General features: G+C 47.0%; 2 protein-coding genes across 3 annotated transcripts; both read left to right on the top strand.

Moving 5' to 3' along the window:
* Positions 1–579: 579 nt before the first annotated feature.
* LOC309800069 (protein S100-A15A-like) lies at positions 580–2,735 on the top strand (the record flags this gene model as incomplete). The annotated part of the gene is made up of 2 exons (XM_082613893.1): positions 580–720; positions 2,607–2,735. 2 exons carry the CDS (start codon positions 580–582, stop codon positions 2,733–2,735), a joined length of 270 nt encoding a protein of 89 aa, XP_082470019.1.
* Positions 2,736–8,798: 6,063 nt separating this feature from the next.
* S100A8 (S100 calcium binding protein A8) lies at positions 8,799–9,792 on the top strand. Of its 2 annotated transcripts, none has more exons than XM_082616608.1 (3): positions 8,799–8,821; positions 9,280–9,442; positions 9,593–9,792. In XM_082616608.1, the coding sequence occupies exons 2-3, from the start codon at positions 9,302–9,304 to the stop codon at positions 9,719–9,721; spliced, it is 270 nt and encodes an 89-aa protein (XP_082472734.1). In that variant the 5' UTR covers positions 8,799–8,821; positions 9,280–9,301; the 3' UTR covers positions 9,722–9,792. The 2 variants fall into 2 exon arrangements, with proteins under 2 accessions (XP_082472734.1, XP_082472735.1); XM_082616609.1 differs by lacking the exon at positions 8,799–8,821 and adding an exon at positions 8,828–9,001.
* Positions 9,793–19,269: the final 9,477 nt, after the last annotated feature.

Raw genomic sequence — 19,269 nt, 5'->3', positions numbered from 1 at the left:
GAGAAAGATGGGGATCCCTGTGCAGTCTGTATTCAACCAAGAAAGGAAAACAATATTTGAGCAGGCCTGGGCTTTGGGGTGGTGTAATTATTTCAATATTCTGTTTGTGGTACAAAATAGTCTATGGTAATGGGGATCTTGCCTTCTCAAGAGGTTTAAAAATATTTCCATTGGAAAACACTATCTTGCTTCGAAGAGTCTAGTTTTTTCTCATTCTTGATTTCGGGGACTCCTAAGCTGAGGTCAAGGTTGGGGGGTGGAGAACGCAGCTCCTGTTCCCTGGAAGACTCCCATCTCAGGGAAGGGACAGAGCCCTGTCCTAAGAGTTCACGGCGAAGTTTTCTGCAGGGCGGGGACTCTGAGCCAAGTTTGCAAGGGATCCGATGGAGGGCAGGGAGGGGGCCTGAGACAGGTTGCGCAGGGGATTCTTGGAGGAAGGGCCCACCTGCTGTGGCCGGGCCTCAGTGTGGCCTGCTGTGCTGTGCTCTCCCCCAGATTCTCCACTGTCCCCTGCTGCTCCCCCACTGCATCTCCAGAGCCGCCCCTGTCCTGGACCCAGGCCCAGCCACCGTGACAGACATGCCAGTGGAAGAATGCCTCTTCCAAATCATCCACTGCTACCACCAGTATGTGGCCCAGGAGGGGGACTTGGAGACCCTGTCCCTGGAGGAGTTGAAGGCCCTACTCGTGGCCAACGTGCCCCGTTTCGTGGAGACCTTGGTGTGTGGGGTCTAAGGTTGGGTGGGGATGAAGTATGGGGTTGGTTGTGGGGTTGGAAGTGAGTGGTGAGAGTGCAGGTACAGCTGTCTCCCAAGAGCATTTCCACCTAGGGGAGGGGGCTTGAGGGAGGGTGGAGGGCAGGATCTGTGGTGGGGAAAACATGGCCCAGCCCAGCCTTATTTTCTGTCTTTTCCTGTCCTGAAACTTCCTGCCTGAAACTTAGTCCTAACCCCAAACCTGTTTATTCTTCTGCCTGACCTGCTTCTGGCGAGAACAGGTCCTAAATCTTCCCTCTGCCCACAGGCCAGTTCAATCAGTGCCTGGCCCCAGGACTGCCCTTTGAACCCCAGCCCCTTCTCCTGGGGTCTGCACAAGCCACTCCCCCCCTCCCCCTGGAACCCAGGCTGGGCTCAATCACCCTCTGCAGGCCGGTGCATCTCCTCTGTCATCAGGCCCAGCCCCATGATTACTGGGCTCCTTGGGGACTGCAAGCCCGGAAGGAGTGTCTGTGGGGCGCTGCCCTTGGCCCTTGGTGCCCAGCCCCGGCGGGGTCTCTGGACTGTTATGTCCAGAGGACTTCAGGTCGTGCCCGACTCAAGGCCCTGCATTCCAGGAGAGGCATCTCCTCTGGTCACTTCTTGTGTCCCCTGACTGCCTTTGAGACACGTCAGAGGAGACAGACTTGCCCTCAGTTTATTGGAGTGTAGCCATGAGGATCACTAAGGCGGGGGCTAGGGTGACTTTTTAGTCCCTGTTTCTAGGGAGACCTTTTTCTTTCCAGGGCCAGTTGTTTATGTCGTTGGGGGGCAGGGACCCTCAGACCCTGCACTCGGGTTCTCACAGGGCAGACATAGCAGCCTGGGCAGAGGGCTGAGATGAGGGAAGCCGGGGTGAGCCTGCCCAAGGCCGTAGGCCTCCAGTTTCCCAGGTCAACCAGCTTTGCAGAGGAGATAAGATTATAAGAAGTAGATGGTGAAGCAGTGGGGGAGTTGGAGGGGGAGACCTGCCATGAGGATGAAGGTCACCCCCAGGCCCACAGCTGCTTACGGCTGCAGTGACATCCTTCCTGGAATCTTTCTGAGAACTTCTCGCCGGCCTCCCAATGCCCATCAGCCAAATCCTGTTGGAAGCTGCCTCACCCACACTGCCGAGTGCTCCACCTTGTCCTCACCTGCCCTCTGACCCCTGGCTTTCTCCCTGCTGTCCCTTCCACTTCAAATGCTTTCCTCCCTACACCATCCCCAGTTCTCAGCCCTGAGAGCCACCTCCTCTGGGACATCCTGGCCAGCTCCGGGGCCCACGGCTCTGGCCTTTCCCTTGATCTGCCCCTTCTATAGGTGACATGGGCCCAGTGTCATAAACAGTTCCTGGGCCGGTGCCACAGCATGCACACATGTGACCCCACCTGGTACTGGCCCTGCAGCACTGCTGGAGACGCAGACATGAGGGGCAGTGGGCTCTGCCCTGGGAGCTCCCTGTGTGGAGGAGGTAGGCACAGCTCTCCACCCCGAAGCCCCTGGGCTGGGCTGTCCCTGCAGGGGAGACAGGCTTAAACGGCCTCCGATGGTGGACGAATGTGGATCGTGTTGTGGGGTGTTCAGTCAGCCAGCAAATGGAGCCCTGTCCGCACCCTCTGTCCCCCCTGCAGCCCCAGGTCCAGTTAGCTGAGGTGCCCACCATGCCACTGCCTCTTTGGCTGGATTCTGCCGCATAGGCTGTCCTGGCCACTGACTGTTTGAGTGAGGAGCTGTGTCCTGCAAGCCTCCTCCAGGCAGGGCCAGGCCACAGTCCCCCACCCCGTCCTCCCACCGGCAGGCAGCGGAGGGCCTGGCCATTGCTGCGGGGCGATGCCTGGGTGCGTGGTTGACCCTCTGCCCACCCCTCAGGGCAGGAAGGAGCCGTACTCCATCACGGAGTTGTTCCGGGTGGCAGACAAGAACAAGGACAACCAGCTCTGCTTTGAGGAGTTCCTCTACCGCTTGGGCAAGATGGTGAAGGACCACCACCCACAGTAGCACCAGCAGCTGTGAGCCTGGCACAGCGCCCAGCACAGACTCTATCAAGGGGAGCATAGGCAGCCTCCCCACAGGGGCCAGCTGGGGGGCAGGCGCGACCTGGCTACAGGCAGCTGAAGGGACAGCTCTGCCGTGTGTGTCTGTGGTAAGGACAGCTGTGAAGGAAGAGAATAAAGCAACTTCGTAAACATTTCGGGATGTTGTTGAGTTCCTGGTTCTGGGCATCTGCTCTGGGTCCAGAAAGAGGATGTTTGGTCCTACTTTGAGGATCATCCGTTTTGGGTGAGAGACAGCCCCTGCCCCCAGGAACCCCTGTCTGAGCGGGGAGAGAGAGCCCCTGCCTTCAGCTCTCAGTCTGAGAGCAAGGAGTCTCTTCTCTTGGGGAGCTGAAGCCAGGCCTCACCAGTGATATTCTGATCGGTCATTCACTACACACACATGACTGAATACGAGTAAGGAGGGCAGAAGTTCTTCCAACTTCAAAAGAGAGTCCCAACAAAGGCGGAGCAGCCTGGGCCTGGGAAGGGGCCAGGACAGGGAGGGGAAGATGACACTGGTAACTGACATCGGGTGGTAGGTCCGGGCCAGTCTGGGAGGGAAGATTGTGAGGTGGATTTTTCCCACTATGAGTCAGAGATGGGGTCAAGGGCAAAGCCAGCAATGCAGCCTGTCAAAGGGAAGAGTGGAGTGGGACGTGGGTGACTGTCAATCAGGGAAGGCTTCCCGGAGAAGAGGAGGGTTTGGTCTGGTTTTTACTAAGAAAAAAATGATGAGGGATGCGGGCGTTTTTCTGAATCTGGGCTGTTTGTGACTCCCTGATCCCTCCCTGCTGAGACCTGCCCCTGCCCTCTTTCTGCGTTGTTTGTTTTTATCTCTCCCTGGGAGCCCACGAATCTGATGCAGAATCTCTGGGGGAGGTCTCTTCTGCCTTTAGGCCCTGCTGGGTCCTTCTTGGAAGGTTTCTTCTCTGAGGATGGTCTGAGGACCCACGTCCTGAGCTCATTGTGATAGAAACGATGAGTTTTAGAAGAATAATGGGTAATCATCTGTGTTGCTCCCCTGTGCAGATGATTGGGGGTGTCATCTAAGGGACTTGGTTTGGTTCCCTTTGCCAACTGGGTCTGTGAACCAAACATGGGGAGCAGTGCCCTGCAGGCCGAGCCAGGGACCTTTGTTCCTGATCAGTGGAGCTTGGAAGCAGGCCTGCCATGGATGCCCGTCCACGCTTGCCAATCCCCAGTGCTCGCCTTTTAAAAGTCAGCAGCCCCCCTCTCCCATTTCCGTCTGGACTTTCCCTGTGGAGGTGCCTGTCCTGCTGCATGGAGGTGTGTTGCTGTCTGTGTCCTCCACCAAGACAGGCACCACATCCTGTCATCTCCGTGTCCCGCACAGGGGCCGGCATTGTCACACAGAGCATGCTCAGGGAGGGGGTGATGCAGGGATGGCACCCGCTGATTGGAATCCCATGACCCAGGTCTGTGTTGCCTCCTGCAGGTCGCTTAGTCACGTCCAGAGGCTTGGAGACAGTTGGCCTGGTGACTTAGGACAGCCTTGCCCCAGACCCAGGTGGGTCTTCCCTGCCTGTCTCACCTGAAATGTGTTGTGTTCTACAGGCTTTGAGTATGAAGGGGTGGCTCAGCCCAGTCCTCCTGCCCCTCCCCGGGGGGTTTCTCCACCGACCCTGCGGGCTCTCTCCGCATTTCCTTAACCGTGGGCAAGAGCCTGGTATTGGGACACACAGCTGGGACTGAGCTGTTTCTTGTAAACAGGACTAGGTTCCGCTCCCCGTGGTTGCCCCATGTCTGTCAGTCTGATTACAGGAGCTGCCTTTTCCCCCATGTGCTTACCCAATTCTTGACACCCTCTCCTGCCAGGTCAGCTCAGCCTGGTCCTGCTCTCCTGGAGGTGCCCAAGGCTGCCTGTCCAGGGGGAGCATCTCTGGGGGCAGCATTTCATGGCCTCGCTGGTCAGCAGGCTCCATGGACAAGTACATGAGGCTGGAGGGGGTCATGGCTCATGTCTCCCTTGCTGGACCTGGGGCTTTGTTTTCCTTCCTTTCTGGGTGAAGAAAGCTGTCTCCACAGGGACATTCTCAGGGGAGTGGCTTCAAGGTAGGCATCTCCCAAGGGGTCCGGGGTCTGGGAAAAACATCATCTTCATCAACCTCACCATCACCCCCCTTGAAAGAGGTCAGCGTGAGCTCCATGCCGGGCTAGTGAACAAACCCAAAATAGAATCTCAGAAAAAGCAACCCTGTTGTTCTAAAGTGTGCTTTTTGGCCCCTAAGCACCAACACAAAGCAGAATGCATGCCCAGAGGACCTTAGGTGACGCCCCGTGCCTCAGTTTTCTCATCTGTCACATAGGGATAATTATACCTGTGATGTCCATTTCACAGGGTTATCAAAAGAGTTAGTGGATGTAAAAACACTTTGAAAATATGATGTGCTACTTGGGATAAGATGGTATTGTGCCAGGTCATATAGAAGGGGCCTGGCAAATAATAGGTATGCACCAAGTGCTTGATCATTGGCTGAAAACTTGTCATATTAGATGTCAGAAACAGCCCTATTTTCCTGTCAAGAGGTTGACTAGCCAAGGAAGGTAGACTGCCTTTGGTTGATGGATCTATATCCTGTCTTGTTCCAAAAACCACTTAAAGTGGCTGGATATGATAAAGGGAATTTTTGCATTGGGTAAGGGCTAGATCAAGTGTTCAATTTTGCATTCACTTATCCCCCCAGTAAGTATTAACTGAGCCCCTAGTATGCACCAGGCCCTGGGATGTGATGTGGTTTCTGCTCTAAAGGGGTTTCCAGACCTAAAGAAAAGACAGACAATAAACAGCTGAACCCTAATATAGCAGGGCAAATGCTGTGATGCAGAAGGGTTTGGTAGCATGGAGGAGAGAAGAATTAACTCTGAGTTGATAAGGGTGGGGGAAGGAGAGTCAGGGATGGACGAGAGCAGATGGTGCCTGGGCTGGGGCAGGAAGGATGAGGAGGACTTTACTGGCGAAGAGGCATTCCAGGCAGGTGCAGAAAGTAGATGCTGTCACAGCGGGTCATAAGCCGCCTGAGTCCTTTGGTGCATCAAATGTTGTATCTCTGTGGGCCTCAGCTTCCTCTTCTGTAAAGTGGGAATTATGATAGAACATAACTCATAGGATTACTGTGAGGATTAAATGGTCTGATGTAAGTAAAGCACTTGCAATGATTCCTGGTGTATGGTAAGAACCCAGTAAATACTAGCTATTATTTTGTTATTGTTTGTTCTTATTGATTGTTGTTGCTGTTATAGTATATGCCAGGCACTGTGCTGGGTCCCAGGGAGGCAGAGATGGATGAGCCAGTCTGGGTCCTCGAAGGTTCACAGCCCAGCTGGGGAATCAGACACATTTACAGAGCAGTAATCACGCTGTACACTCACACAGTGCTTGCTTACTATGCGCTGCTTTAAGCACATCACACATTTTTTTTACGTGTAAACTTTAATTAAAATATAATGCAAATTAATAAAAGCCCACAAATCATAAATATTTTTCATCTATTATTAATCCTCACAACAACACTATCAGGTAGATTTTATTTTTTTTAGGTGGAAACGTTTTGAATTTTAAAATATTTTAAATTGTGATAATATAAAAATAATGTAAAATTTACCATTGTAACCATTTCTAAGTGTCCCGTTCAGTTGTGTTAAGTGTACTCACGTTGTTGTGCATCCAATCTCCAGAACTCTCATCATCTCACAACTGAGACTCTGCACCCAATAAATAATAACTCCCCCACCTCCTCCTAGACCCTGGCAATCACCATTCTACTTTCTGTCTCTATGAGTTTGACTACTCCAGGTACCTCATATAAGTGGAATTATACAGTATTTGTCTTTTTGTGTCTGTCTTATTTCACTTAGCACAATGCCCTCAAGGTTCACCCATGTTGTATCATGTGTCAGGATTTCCTTCCTTTTTAAAGGCTGAATAATATTCCATTGCATGTATATACCACACTTATTTATCCATTCATCTGTGGTTGGACACTTGGGTTGCTTCCACATTTTGGCTATTGTGAATAATGCTTCTGTGAACATGGGTGTACAAATATCTTTTTGAGACTGCTTTCAATTATTTTGGGTATATACCCAGAAGTGGAATTGCTGGATCACATGGTAATTCTGTTTTTAATTTTTTGAGGAACCACCATACTTTTTTCCACAGTGGTTGTACTATTTTACATTCCCACCAGCAGTACACAAGGGTTCCAATTTCTCCACATCCTTTTCAACACTTGTTATTTTCTGTCTTTGTTGACAGCAGACATTCTAATGGGTGTGAGGTGGTATCTCATTGTGGTTTTGATTTGCCTTCCCTAATGATTAGTTAGGTGGAGCATCTTTTCCTGTGATTATGGGTCATTTGTATATCTGTTTTGGAGAAATGTCTGTTCAAGACATTTGCCCAGTTTTCAGTTGGGTTGTTTGTTTTTTTGGGAGTTGAGTTGTAGGCTTTCTGTATTCTGGATATTAATCCCTTCTCGGATATATGATTTGCAAATATTCTCTCCTATTCTGTAGGCTGAGGGTAGATTCTATTTTTAATCTCTACTTAATAATTGATGTAACTAAAGCATAGAGAGGGTAAGTAATTAGCCCTAGGTCACACAGCTATAAAGTTAATGACAAAATGGAGCCCAAAGGGCTGTAGAAACATGGAGAGAGAGGCTAATCCTATCTACTTCCCCTAGGAGGTGGTGATGGCCTAGGCCTTGGAGGAGCACAGGGTAAATATTTGTTGAATGCATGAAGGAAGGAGAGAGGGGGTGAGTTTTCTCAGCAGAGTCATGTTCTTGTCAGATCACACTCTGGGAGCCTGATGCTCTGGGATCCGGTCTGGGCTCTGACACATCTGCACTGGGAAACTCTGGAGGAACCACTTCACCTTCCTGGGGGCTTGATTTCTGTGTGTGCAGACTGAGTGGGCTCTGCCCCGCCTTCCTGATAGGCATGTTCTGAGTATCTTAATAGGTTATGCGAGTCTGAAGGGCTTTGTAGCAAGAGAAATGCACCACAGATCTTCAGTGTTGGAAACCAGTTCATCTGAGTGGCATTTTGTTGGGTGGGAGAGGGACTTGGTCCTCCTGAAATCCGGGGGGAATTGACCACCTCCTCTTCTCCTCCTGGGCACGAAGCACTTGTCTTCTCCAAAGATGCCCTCCTTCTCCCACCCCCACCCCTCAGGGTCGGGCTTCTCTTCAGCCCAGGCTCCTGGGGTCAGAGGCACACAATCATCCCAGAGAGGGTGGAAGGGTCCCTGCTCTTTAAGCAGAGACTCAGTGCCTCATGCATACAGAGGGACCCCAAGCCAGCATCCATCTGCTGGGGCACAGTGCACCCCCAGCTTCACAGAGCAGGAGCGTTGTGAAGGGGTAGGGGCAGCAGCAGAGAAACTGATTTAGGCCTTAGCAGCGCACGTCCCCACCGAGTCCAGCCACACTCAAAACAACAGTAGAAATACTCCACCTTTCATTACTAAAATCCAGCAGCCATGACAAGTGTTCTTAACCTTTTAGGGGCCTTTGGACCCTTTTGAGAATGTGATGAAAGCTATGGAGGAATGAGCTTATAGTCATGCACTCAGAATGATGCACTCAACTTCAGTTGCATTTCAGAGATGCACAGACTGGCCACTAGCCACGGGAATAGCCACAGCAACCGTGGGAAGGACTCAGAAGTGGGCATCCTGGTTGACCAAGCCAGGGGTTGCTAGCAGCTTACAAGACGAGTCCTCACCATGCCGTCTTCCTGATTTCTCCTGCTGGGCATCACTGCCTGGCAAAAGCCTTCCTCCTTCTACCTTTCCCGTGCTCCCCCAACCCCGCTCCAAGCTCCGCATCAGAACTTTTCATTCAGTGCAGTGATTGCCCCATTCATCTTGCTGGGAAACCAGAGGCTGTAGCAATCCTCGAAGGGAGCAGCTGCCTCTGAGTGGCCTGAGGCCCTGGGCAGCTGGCCAAGTCTCGTTGCTATAAAAGGGAGCCGACACTCAGCCCTGGATGTCTTTTGTCAACTCTGTTTTGGGGAGACCTGGTAAGTGGAACTGCCCCAGTCTGTCCCACACTTTGGGCTTCCCCTGGGGAGGGCTGAGGAGTGCAGCAGCCTTCTCTGAGGAGGGGAGAGAAAGCTCGGGGAGGTCTGGACTGAGTCCAGGGCTCCCGGAAGAGAAGCGTGAGCCACGGCTGAAGAAGGAGCCGAGTCTAGTATTTTTGGGTAAGGGCACGTTTGATTCCCAAGCTGAGCCCTTCCTGGGAAGCAGCTGGGGGCATGGGGAGAGCTGGCAGTAACTGTGTGTGTGTGTGTACCCTGCTTCCTTCCACACCCTCATCCACATCGTCCCCCACTTCCCATCATAGCCATAGCCCTATGCTGGGTTTAGTTATCTGGATGATGCCATCCAAGACAGAGCCATCCCTTGGAGTATGAGCCTTCAGAGTGTCCCCCTAGGCACCCTCCCCACGCCGGGGTTGCCCGTGTGCTCTGTCTTCCAGGTAGGGCAAATCCTTGGGCACCATGCTGACGGACCTGGAGAATGCCATGAACTCCATCATTGAGGTCTACCACAAGTACTCCCTGATGAAAGAGAATTACCACGCCATCTATAGGGATGACTTGAAGAAATTGTTAGAGACGGAGTGTCCTAAGTTTTTGATGGTGAGGAGAGGCTGGGTGTGGTCAGGGTTCTCTGCCCGGCTCTAATGATGCCCTGGGTCACTGGTCCCTGGCATTGCCCTGTGCAGACAGCTATGCCTCAGCTTCCCTGAGATCTTTACACTGTGGCTTCTTTCTCTCCAATCTTCACAGAAAAAGGATGTAGGCACCTGGTTCAAAGAGTTGGACATCAATGAGGATGGTGCACTTAACTTCCATGAGTTCCTCTCACTGGTAATAAAGGTGGGCCTGGCAGCCCATGAAGACATTCACAAAGAATAGCAGAGCTATAGAGCCCTGGGTCTGGTCCCCTGGACTTGTCCCCTCAGAGTAATAAAGTAATTGATACCTCAGGCCTCTCTTGGTTTCTTGCTTTTCTTTTGTGGAAAGAGGCTCCTGGGGGTTGGAGGGAGGGTGGGAAAACCCAAGGAAGAAAAACAAACCTCTGTTGCCTCCACTCCCCATCTCTCATGAGCCCTGTGTGCTTACTGCTTGTCTGCTTTCTTCTCCGTGGTCTCCCTAAATGATTCCCAAGGCCCTTCCAGCCCCACGGTCCTGAGTCATGGGTTCCATTGACTTAAGGATTCTACAGAGTCCAACACACTATAGCTGTTGACTTTCCTACTTGTTCCCAAATGGGTGATATGAGAACAGGGTGACGTAAGGAAAGCTCATAGTGTTCTCTAAGTTGTAATTTCCAGCTAATTATCTTAGATGTAACTTTTAGGAAATCAGGGAGATAACTACGTAGAAGTGTGTCTGTGTGCGTATGAGAGAAAGAGAGAGATTGATTCTATGTGTGGTGTGACTTTAGGTGGATGCTTAGAGTTCTAATGAAGTAACACTAATAAGCCCCCTGGCTCTACACTTGTAATTTCTCCTTAAGAGATTTTGGAAGCTTTCCTTCTCTCTCCATTCCCAACCTCCTAGCTTGATTAAATAATAAAGGAATGGTCAGATAGGCTAATACATTAATAAAGATCAACTCAAAGAATAGGGTACTCAAAAGCTTCCCTTTGGGGTGAATGCTTTGGTAATCAGTGACTTATCTAAAATAATCTCCCCATCATTACTCTGGATTTCCAAGGGTCTGGGGAAATAGGATGGCCAGAAGATGAATGGGCACCTCTCACCAGAACCCAACTCCCAAGTTGAGTTTCCATGCTGTGCCTTGGGACATTTTCTATTGTCCCCACTTAGGTGATGGGGCGGTGGTGTTAGTAATGGGGAAGGGGGTTGCGAGCTGTCACCAGAATCTCTACACCAGGGGTTTTAACTTGGTCTACGGTATATCTCTGGAATGGAATAAAAGTTGAATGCATCATTTTGAGTGTATATGTATAAACTCATTCCTCTGAGTCTTTCACTATTTTTTTAAACATATTTATTTATTTATTTATTTATGGCTACATTGTGTTTTCGTTGCTGTGCGCGGGCTTTCTCTAGTTGTGGCGAGGGGGACTACTCTTCGTTGTGGTGCGCAGGCTTCTCTTTGTCGTGGCTTCTCTTGTTGCAGAGCATGGGCTCTAGGCGAGTGGGCTTCAGTAGTTGTGGCACGTGGGCTCGGTAGTTGTGGCTTGTGGGCTCTAGAGCGCAGGCTCAGTAGTTGTAGTGCACAGGCTTAGTTGCTCTGCTGCATGTGGAATCTTCCCGGGCCAGGGCTCAAACCCGTGTCCCCTGCATTGGTAGGCAGATTCTTAACCACTGCGCCACCAGGGAGGCCCCTCTTTCACTATTAAAAAAGGGTCCAAAGGCCCCTAAAAGGTTAAGAACACTTGTCATGGCTGCTGGATTTTAGTAATGAAAGGTGGAGTATTTCTACTGTTGTTTTGAGTGTGGCTGGACTCGGTGGGGACGTGCGCTGCTAAGGCCTAAATCAGTTTCTCTGCTGCTGCCCCTACCCCTTCACAACGCTCCTGCTCTGTGAAGCTGGGGGTGCACTGTGCCCCAGCAGATGGATGCTGGCTTGGGGTCCCTCTGTATGCATGAGGCACTGAGTCTCTGATTAAAGAGCAGGGACCCTTCCACCCTCTCTGGGATGATTGTGTGCCTCTGACCCCAGGAGCCTGGGCTGAAGAGAAGCCCGACCCTGAGGGGTGGGGGTGGGAGAAGGAGGGCATCTTTGGAGAAGACAAGTGCTTCGTGCCCAGGAGGAGAAGAGGAGGTGGTCAATTCCCCCCGGATTTCAGGAGGACCAAGTCCCTCTCCCACCCAACAAAATGCCACTCAGATGAACTGGATCCCAATGCTGAAGATTACTCACCCCAGATCACAGGCCTTTTCCTTTGTAGTAGACTTTACTTATATAGAAATGCAAATGAACAGGGAAGGATAACAGCTTAAACCCTTAATCACTGACCAAGGCTTTAATTACCAACCAGTTTTATTATCAGCTAACATATTAGTGAAAATGTTTGGCAGCCAGCAGAGAACTAAGATTGGGACATAAAATGGGATGGGGGGTATCTAGTCATCACATATGGAGATGGGCTCCTTCTGGGCAAGCGTGGGAAGGCTAGGGACAAAATTACTTCCTTTTCAGCTTTCCTGAAGGATCACTTTATAGCCCAAAGCGAGTGCTTCCATCTAATTCAGGAGTGTGAACACCACTCTCTGCATTGAGGAAACTCTCCTGCAGTTCTCAGAAGCACCTTTAAAGTTGAGCTGCTGGCCCAAATGTGGCCCAGGCAAAAAAAGACGGGAAGGGTTGGCAGAGTTCACCAAGCAGCATCCCAGGCCTCACTCAGTATTTAGGGAATATAATGGGTGAATGCACAAAAGGAGAGAGCAACCTGATTCTGCCTCTCAGTTATCCACATTGGTGGTGGTGGTGGTGGTGTGTATGTGTGTGTGTGTATGTCCGAGTGTGGGTGAGGGGGAACATATCCCAGTGCCTTTCTCTCTCCTTGAAAATGCGTTGTTAGACTTGCTGTTAATGGATCCTTTGGGGGAGATTTACCGTTATTAACTGTTTGCCGTTAGTTGAAAGTCCAATGAGTCTGCTTTCTCTGAGTCTTCTCAGAGGAACATGCAGAAGGTAGCCCAGAGCGCCATTTGGAGTTTCACCATAAGTGATGGGCCACTGGTTATGAAGAATTGCATTACCTGGAGCTATCAAATGGTTGATACCCAGGCTCATGGTTGGACATGGGAGGTGGCCCAGCTGACACTGGCCACCTAGAGAATGAGGTGGAGGTGAGGGAGGCCATCCTTGGAAGGTCCATGGAGTAGGCAGGCTTGCAGATGGTAGTTTACAAGCAAGGCTGTGCCATTACAGGACCTACTGGGCAGAGTGACAGGGCTTGTAGCACAGAGCAAGATGATTTGGTTTGGGCTTCCCTGGTGGTGCAGTGGTTAAGAGTCCGCCTGCCGATGCAGGGGACACGGGTTTGTGCCCCGGTCTGGGAAGATCCCACATGCCGCGGAACGGCTGGGCCCGTGAGCCATGGCCGCTGAGCCTGCACGTCCGGAGCCTGTGCTCCGCAATGGGAGAGGCCACAACAGTGAGAGGCCCGTGTACCTCAAAAAAAAAAAAAAAAAAAAAAAAAAAGATGATTTGGTTTCCTGTTTCCCCAGCTACAAAAGAAGAACAAGGTGGTGGGAAGTTGTGAAATAAGTGGTTTAGCAGGAAGCCTCATGCAATGTTTGAGCCCACAAAGGAGACGTTGGCTCACCAACTGAGGCAGATCTGGCCACTGAGACTTCCAGGGCCTTAGAGTATGACCTGTCTGAAATCCCATTTCTCCACCCAAGACTCCTGACTTCAGCCAAGTGTCTCACAGTTGTGACAAAAGTCTTAAAGAGCATGGGGAACATCTGGAATTGGGCAACTTGTGTCTAGCAGCTGAACACAGAGCTTATTCCAGTGGAAAAGACTTCTCCGTACATCCTTCCACTTGGGAGCCAGAATGATTCTGGTCGGGTCCAGATACCAGCCTATCTTCTGGCCTCCTGACCTAGGGAATTCACCCTAATTTCATATGGGCTGAGGAGGGGAGGGAACGCTGCTAACACTTACTGGGCTCCTTCTAGTTGTTGGTGTGAAAGGAAAAAAATCATCTCAAACCTAGAGAAAGACAAACCGGTGATTGCTTAAATCTTTGATCTCATGCTAGAGTCTGCCTGAATAGAAGCAAGTCCTTGCTACTTGTTAACCTTCTATCGTCTGGCACTCTTGGGGAATGTAACATGGTCGGCACAGTATATTTGATTAACAAGTCACAGTGGATAAAGAAGTAGGCAGTTTACATCTGCTTGATGGGGTAATATGATTTTATAGCCTGGTAGAGATGTTAAACCCCTGTTTCAATTTTTATCACCCTATTGAAAGTTAAAAGAGTCATATTTAAATTAAGAATCTTACTTAGGCATTCCTTTCCTGAATGTCTTTATGTATTCTCAAATAGTCTTCAAACCAGCTTTAAAAACCTTCTTTGCTGATTCTCTCATTAATGAATTCAAACAAGAATTTTGACATGGGTCCACTATATTTGTTGATAATTTTGCTTTTAAGCACTAGACTTTGTGATAGCTTATCCTGTAACAATCTTATAAGACACGTAATTACTATTTCCATTTTGCATATGAGGAGATTCTGAGAAGTTAAGAAACTTGACAAAATTATTAATCTGGCAAATGTCAGAGCTAGGATTAGATCCGTGGTTGTCTCCAGGTGAGAAACCCTGGTTCAGACATGAAAGCACTTTCTTCTAGCTGATTTCCATCCTGTGAGTGCAGAGGGCCCGCCCTTCCTCTGCTGGCCTTCCTGGTCTCTTTGAGGACCAGAAGGGTGAGGACCCCCTGCAGGGTCTCTGCTATCCAGGGGTGAAGAGCAGGGCCAGCAGGTGCCAGAATGAACTTCTCTCTTGGGCCTATTTCTTCTGCCCAGGACCTCACCCTGCCTTGGGGCTGAATTACTGTGGGTTTTTTTTTTTTTTTTCTGGTATGATCAATCCTCCAGACAATGACTGTAGAACAGAGGATTGACATTTTGAGGTCTGTAAGCTCTTAGGGTTTGTGCCTCCTTCTGGGTTGGGGAGCTTCCTTCCAGTCTTAGGAGTGGTGGAAATTCTCATGTGAATAATTCTCATTTGCAAAATCACGGTCTGAACTGGCTGCTAAGATCAGGGCATAGACTTTTATGATCTGTACCCATTCAAATGATCTGTACCCATTCATCTTTCTATGGACAGAAACCTCCTCTTCTTCCTCCTGAATAGGCCTCATTAGCAGCAGAAAGCATGGGACTATCTTACAGCCAAAGCCAGAGGCTCTTCATCCTAGTCCAGCAAGGGTTCCATCCAGTTCAGCTTGCTCAGCATCTTGTTTTGCTATGGCACATTTTTTCCCCCCTGGGCGTTCTAGAGCAAAATATCTAACCAAGATAGGATGCTCTGGATTTCTTTCCTGATTTGGTCCTAGAACCCTCCATGATAATGTGTATCTATTAAGATCCAATCATAAATGTCATACTTAATGGAGAAATTTATCTCTTTTTTTTGAAATATAGTTGATTTACAATGTTGTGTTAATTTCAGGTGTACAGCACAGTGATCAGTTACACACATATATATAGCCATTCTTTTTCAGATTCCTTTCCTCCATAGGTTATTACAAAATATTGAGCAGAGTTCCCTATGCTATCCACTAGGTCCTCGTTGATCACCTACTCCATATGTAGTAGGGTGTATATAGTAATCCCAAACCTCCAACTTATCCCTCTCCCCCATTTCCACGTTGGTAAACCAAAAGTTTGTTTTCTGTCTGTGGGTCTGTTTCTGTTTTATAAATAAATTTATTTGTATCATTTTTTTTAGATTCCACATATAAACAATATCATATGATATTTGTCTTTGTCTGGCTCACTTCACTTAGTATGATAATCTTTCGGTCCCTCCATGTTGATGCAAATGGTACTATTTCATTCTTTTTTATGGCTGAGTGATATTCCATCATATATATGTACCACATTAAAAAAGTTTTTTTTGAATATACTTTTTTTTAAAACATCTTTATTGGAGTATAATTACTTACAATGGTGTGTTATTTCTGCTTTATAACAAAGTGAATCAGTTATACATCTACATATATCCCCATATCTCTTCCCTGTTGAATCTCCTTCCCTCCCACCCTCCCTATCCCACCCCTCTAGGTAGTCACAAAGCACCAAGCTGATCTCCCTGTGCTATGTGGCTGCTTCCCACTAGCTATCTATTTTACGTTTGGTAGTGTATATATGTCCATGCCACTCTCTCACTTTGTCACAGCTTACCCTTCCCCCTCCCCGTATACTCAAGTCCATTCTCTAGTAGGTATGTGTCTTTATTCCTGTCTGACCAATTTTTTTTTTTTTAGATTCCATATATATGTGTTAGCATACGGTATTTGTTTTTCTCTTTCTGACTTACTTCACTCTGTATGACAGTCTGTAGGTGCATCCACCTCACTACAAATAACTCAGTTTCATTCCTTTTTATGGCTGAGTAATATTCCATTGTATATATGTGCCACATCTTCTTTATCCATTCATCTGTCGATGGACACTTAGGTTGTTTCCATGTCCTGACTATTGTAAATAGAGCTGCAATGAACATTTTGGTACATGACTCTTTTTTTTTTTTTTTTTTTTGCGATACGCGGGCCGCTCACTGTCGTGGCCTCTCCCGTTGCGGAGCACAGGCTCCGGATGCGCAGGCCCAGCGGCCATGGCTCATGGGCCCAGCCGCTCCGCGGAACGCGGGATCCTCCCAGACCAGGGCACGAACCCATGTCCCCTGCATCAGCAGGCGGACTCCCAACCACTGCGCCACCAGGGAAGCCCTACATGACTCTTTTTGAATTATGGTTTTCTCAGGGTATATGCCCTGTAGTGGGATTGCTGAGTCGTATGGTAGTTTTATTTTTAGTTTTTTTAAGGAAGCTCCATACTGTTCTCCATAGTGGCTGTATCAATTTACATTCCCATCAACAGTGCAAGAGTGTTCCCTTTTCTCCACACCCTCTCCAGCATTTATTATTTGTAGACTTTTTGATGATGTCCATTCTGACAGGTGTGAGATGATATTTCATTGTAGTTTTGTTTTGCATTTCTCTAATGATTAATGATGTTGAGCATTCTTTCATGTGTTTGTTGGCAATCGGTATATCTTCTTTGGAGAAATGTCTATTTAGGTCTTCTGCCCATTTTTGGATTGGGTTGTTTGTTTTTTTGCTATTGAGCTGCATGAGCTGTTTATAAATTTTGGAGATTAATCCTTTGTCAGTTGCTTCATTTGCAAATAGTTTCTCCCATTCTGAGGGTTGTCTTTTGGTCTTGTTTATGGTTTCCTTTGCTGTGCAAAAGCTTTTAAGTTTCATTAGGTCCCATTTGTTTATTTTTGTTTTTATTTCCATTTCCCTAGGAGGTGGGTCAAAAAGGATCTTGCTGTGATTTATGTCATAGAGTGTTCTGCCTATGTTTTCCTCTAAGAGTTCAATGGTGTCTAGCCTTATATTTAGGTCTTTAATTCACTTTGAGTTTATTTTTGTGTATGGTGTTAGGGAGTGTTCTGATTTCATTCTTTTACATGTAGCTGTCCAGTTTTCCCAGCACCACTTATTGAAGAGGCTGTCTTTTCTCCACTGTATATTCTTGCCTCCTTTATCAAAGTTAAGGTGACCATATGTGTGTGGGTTTATCTCTAGGCTTTCTATCCTATTCCATTGATCTATATTTCTGTTCTTGTGCCAGTACCATACTGCCTTGATTACTGTAGCTTTGTAGTATAGTCTGAAGTCAGGGCGTCTGATTTCTCCAGCTCCGTTTTTCTTTCTCAAGATTGCTTTGGCTATTTGGGGTCTTTTGTGTTTCCATACAAATTGTAAAATTTCTTGTTCTAGTTCTGTGAAAAATGCCAGTGGTAATTTGATAAGGATTGCATTGAACCTGTAGATTGCTTTAGGTAGTATAGTCATTTTCACAATATTGATTCTTCTAATCCAAGAACATGGTATATCTCTCCATCTGTTTATGTTAGCTTTGATTTCTTTCATCAGTGTTTTATAGTTTTCTGAGTAAAAGTCTTTTGCCTCCTTTGTAGGGTTTATTCCTAGGTATTCTTTTTGTTGTGATGGTAAATGGGATTGTTTTTTAATTTCTCTTTCTGGTCTTTTGCTGTTAGTGCATAAGTATGCAAGAGATTTCTATGCATTAATTTTGTATCTTGTAACTTTACCAAATTCATTGATTAGTTCTGGTAGTTTTCTGGTGGCATCTTTAGGATTTTCTCTGTACAGTGTCATGTCATCTGCAAACAGTGACAGTTTTACTTCTCCTTTTCCAATTTGTGTTCCTTTTATTTCTTTTTCTTCTCTGATTGCCGTTGCTAAGACTTCCAAAACTATGTTGAATAATAGTGGTGAGAGTAGACATCCTTGTCTTGTTCCTGATCTTAGAGGAAATGCTTTCAGTTTTCACTATTGAGAATGATGTTTGCTGTGGGTTTGTCATATATGGCTTTTATTATGTTGAGGTAGGTTCTCTCTACGCCCACTTTCTGGAAGGTTTTTATCATCAGTGTGTGTTGAATTTTGTCAAAAGCTTTTCGTGTATCCATTGAGATGATCATATGGTTTTTATTCTTTAATTTGTTAATATGGTGTATCACATTGATTGTTTTGTGTATATTGAAGAATCCTTGCATCCCTGAGATAAATCCCACTTGATCATGGTGTATGATCCTCTTAATGTGTTGTTGGATTCTGTTTGCTAGTATTCTGTTGAGGATTTTTGCGTCTATATTCATTAGTGATATTGGTCTATAATTTTCTTTTTTTGTGACATCTTTGTCTGGTTTTGGTATCAGGGTGATGGTGGCCTCGTAGAATGAGTTTGGGAGTGTTCCTCCCTCTGATACATTTTGGAAGAGTTTGAGAAGGGTACGTGTTAACTCTTCTCTAAATGTTTGATAGAATTCACCTGTGAAGCCATCTGGTCCTGGATTTTTTGTTTGTTGGAAGATTTTTAATCAAATCAATTTTTTTTCAAAAAATTGAAAATTTTCAGCTTCATTACTTGTGACTGGTTTGTTCATATTTTCTATTTCTTCCTGGTTCAGTCTTGGAAGTTTGTGATTTTCCAAGAATTTGTCCATTTCTTTCAGGTTGTCCATTTTATTGGCATATAGTTGCTTGTAGTAGTCTCTTATGATCATTTGTATTTCTGCGGTGTCAGTTGTAATCTCTCCTTTTTCATTTCTAAATTTATTGATTTGCATCCTCTCCTTTTTTTTCATGATGAGTCTGGTTAAAGGTTCTTCAGTTTTGTTTATCTTCTCAAAGAACTAGCTATTAGTTTTATTGGTCTTTGCTATTGTTTTCTTGTTTCTATTTCATTTATTTCTGCTGTGATCTTTATGATTTCTTTCCTTATACTAATCTTGTGTTTTCTTTGTTTTTCTTTTTCTAGTTGCTTTAGGTGTATGGGTAGATTGTTTATTTGAGATTTTTCTTGTTTCTTGAGGTGAGCTTGAATTGCTATGAAATTCCCTCTTAGAACTGCTTTTGCTGCGTCCCATAGGTTTTGGATCATCGTGTTTTTGTTGTCATTTGTTTCTAGGTATTCTTTGATTTCCTCTTTGATTTCTTCAGTGATCTCTTGGTTATTTAGCAGTGTACTGTTTAGCCTCCATGTATTTGTGTTTTTTACTGTTTTTTTTTCCCTGTAATTGATTTCTAATCTCATAGTGTTGTGGTTGGAAAAGATGCTTGATACGATTTCAATTTTCTTATATTTTCCAAGATTTGATTTGTGACCCAAAATGTGATCTATTCTAGAGAATGTTCCATGTGCA

The sequence above is a fragment of the Mesoplodon mirus genome, assembly GCF_964341445.2.
Source record: "Mesoplodon mirus genome assembly, chromosome: 3".
NCBI classification, from domain to species: Eukaryota; Metazoa; Chordata; class Mammalia; order Artiodactyla; family Ziphiidae; genus Mesoplodon; species Mesoplodon mirus.
Note: the sequence above shows the minus strand (reverse complement) of the source record. Positions and strands in the feature narration are given on the sequence as shown.

Bases quoted from the DNA above. Each gene is read 5' to 3' on its own strand.
- S100A8 (XM_082616608.1), top strand. From the start codon at position 9,302: ATGCTGACGGACCTGGAGAATGCCATGAACTCCATCATTGAGGTCTAC. The intron at 9,443-9,592 runs GTGAGGAGAGGC...CAATCTTCACAG, and splicing joins AGTGTCCTAAGTTTTTGATG to AAAAAGGATGTAGGCACCTG.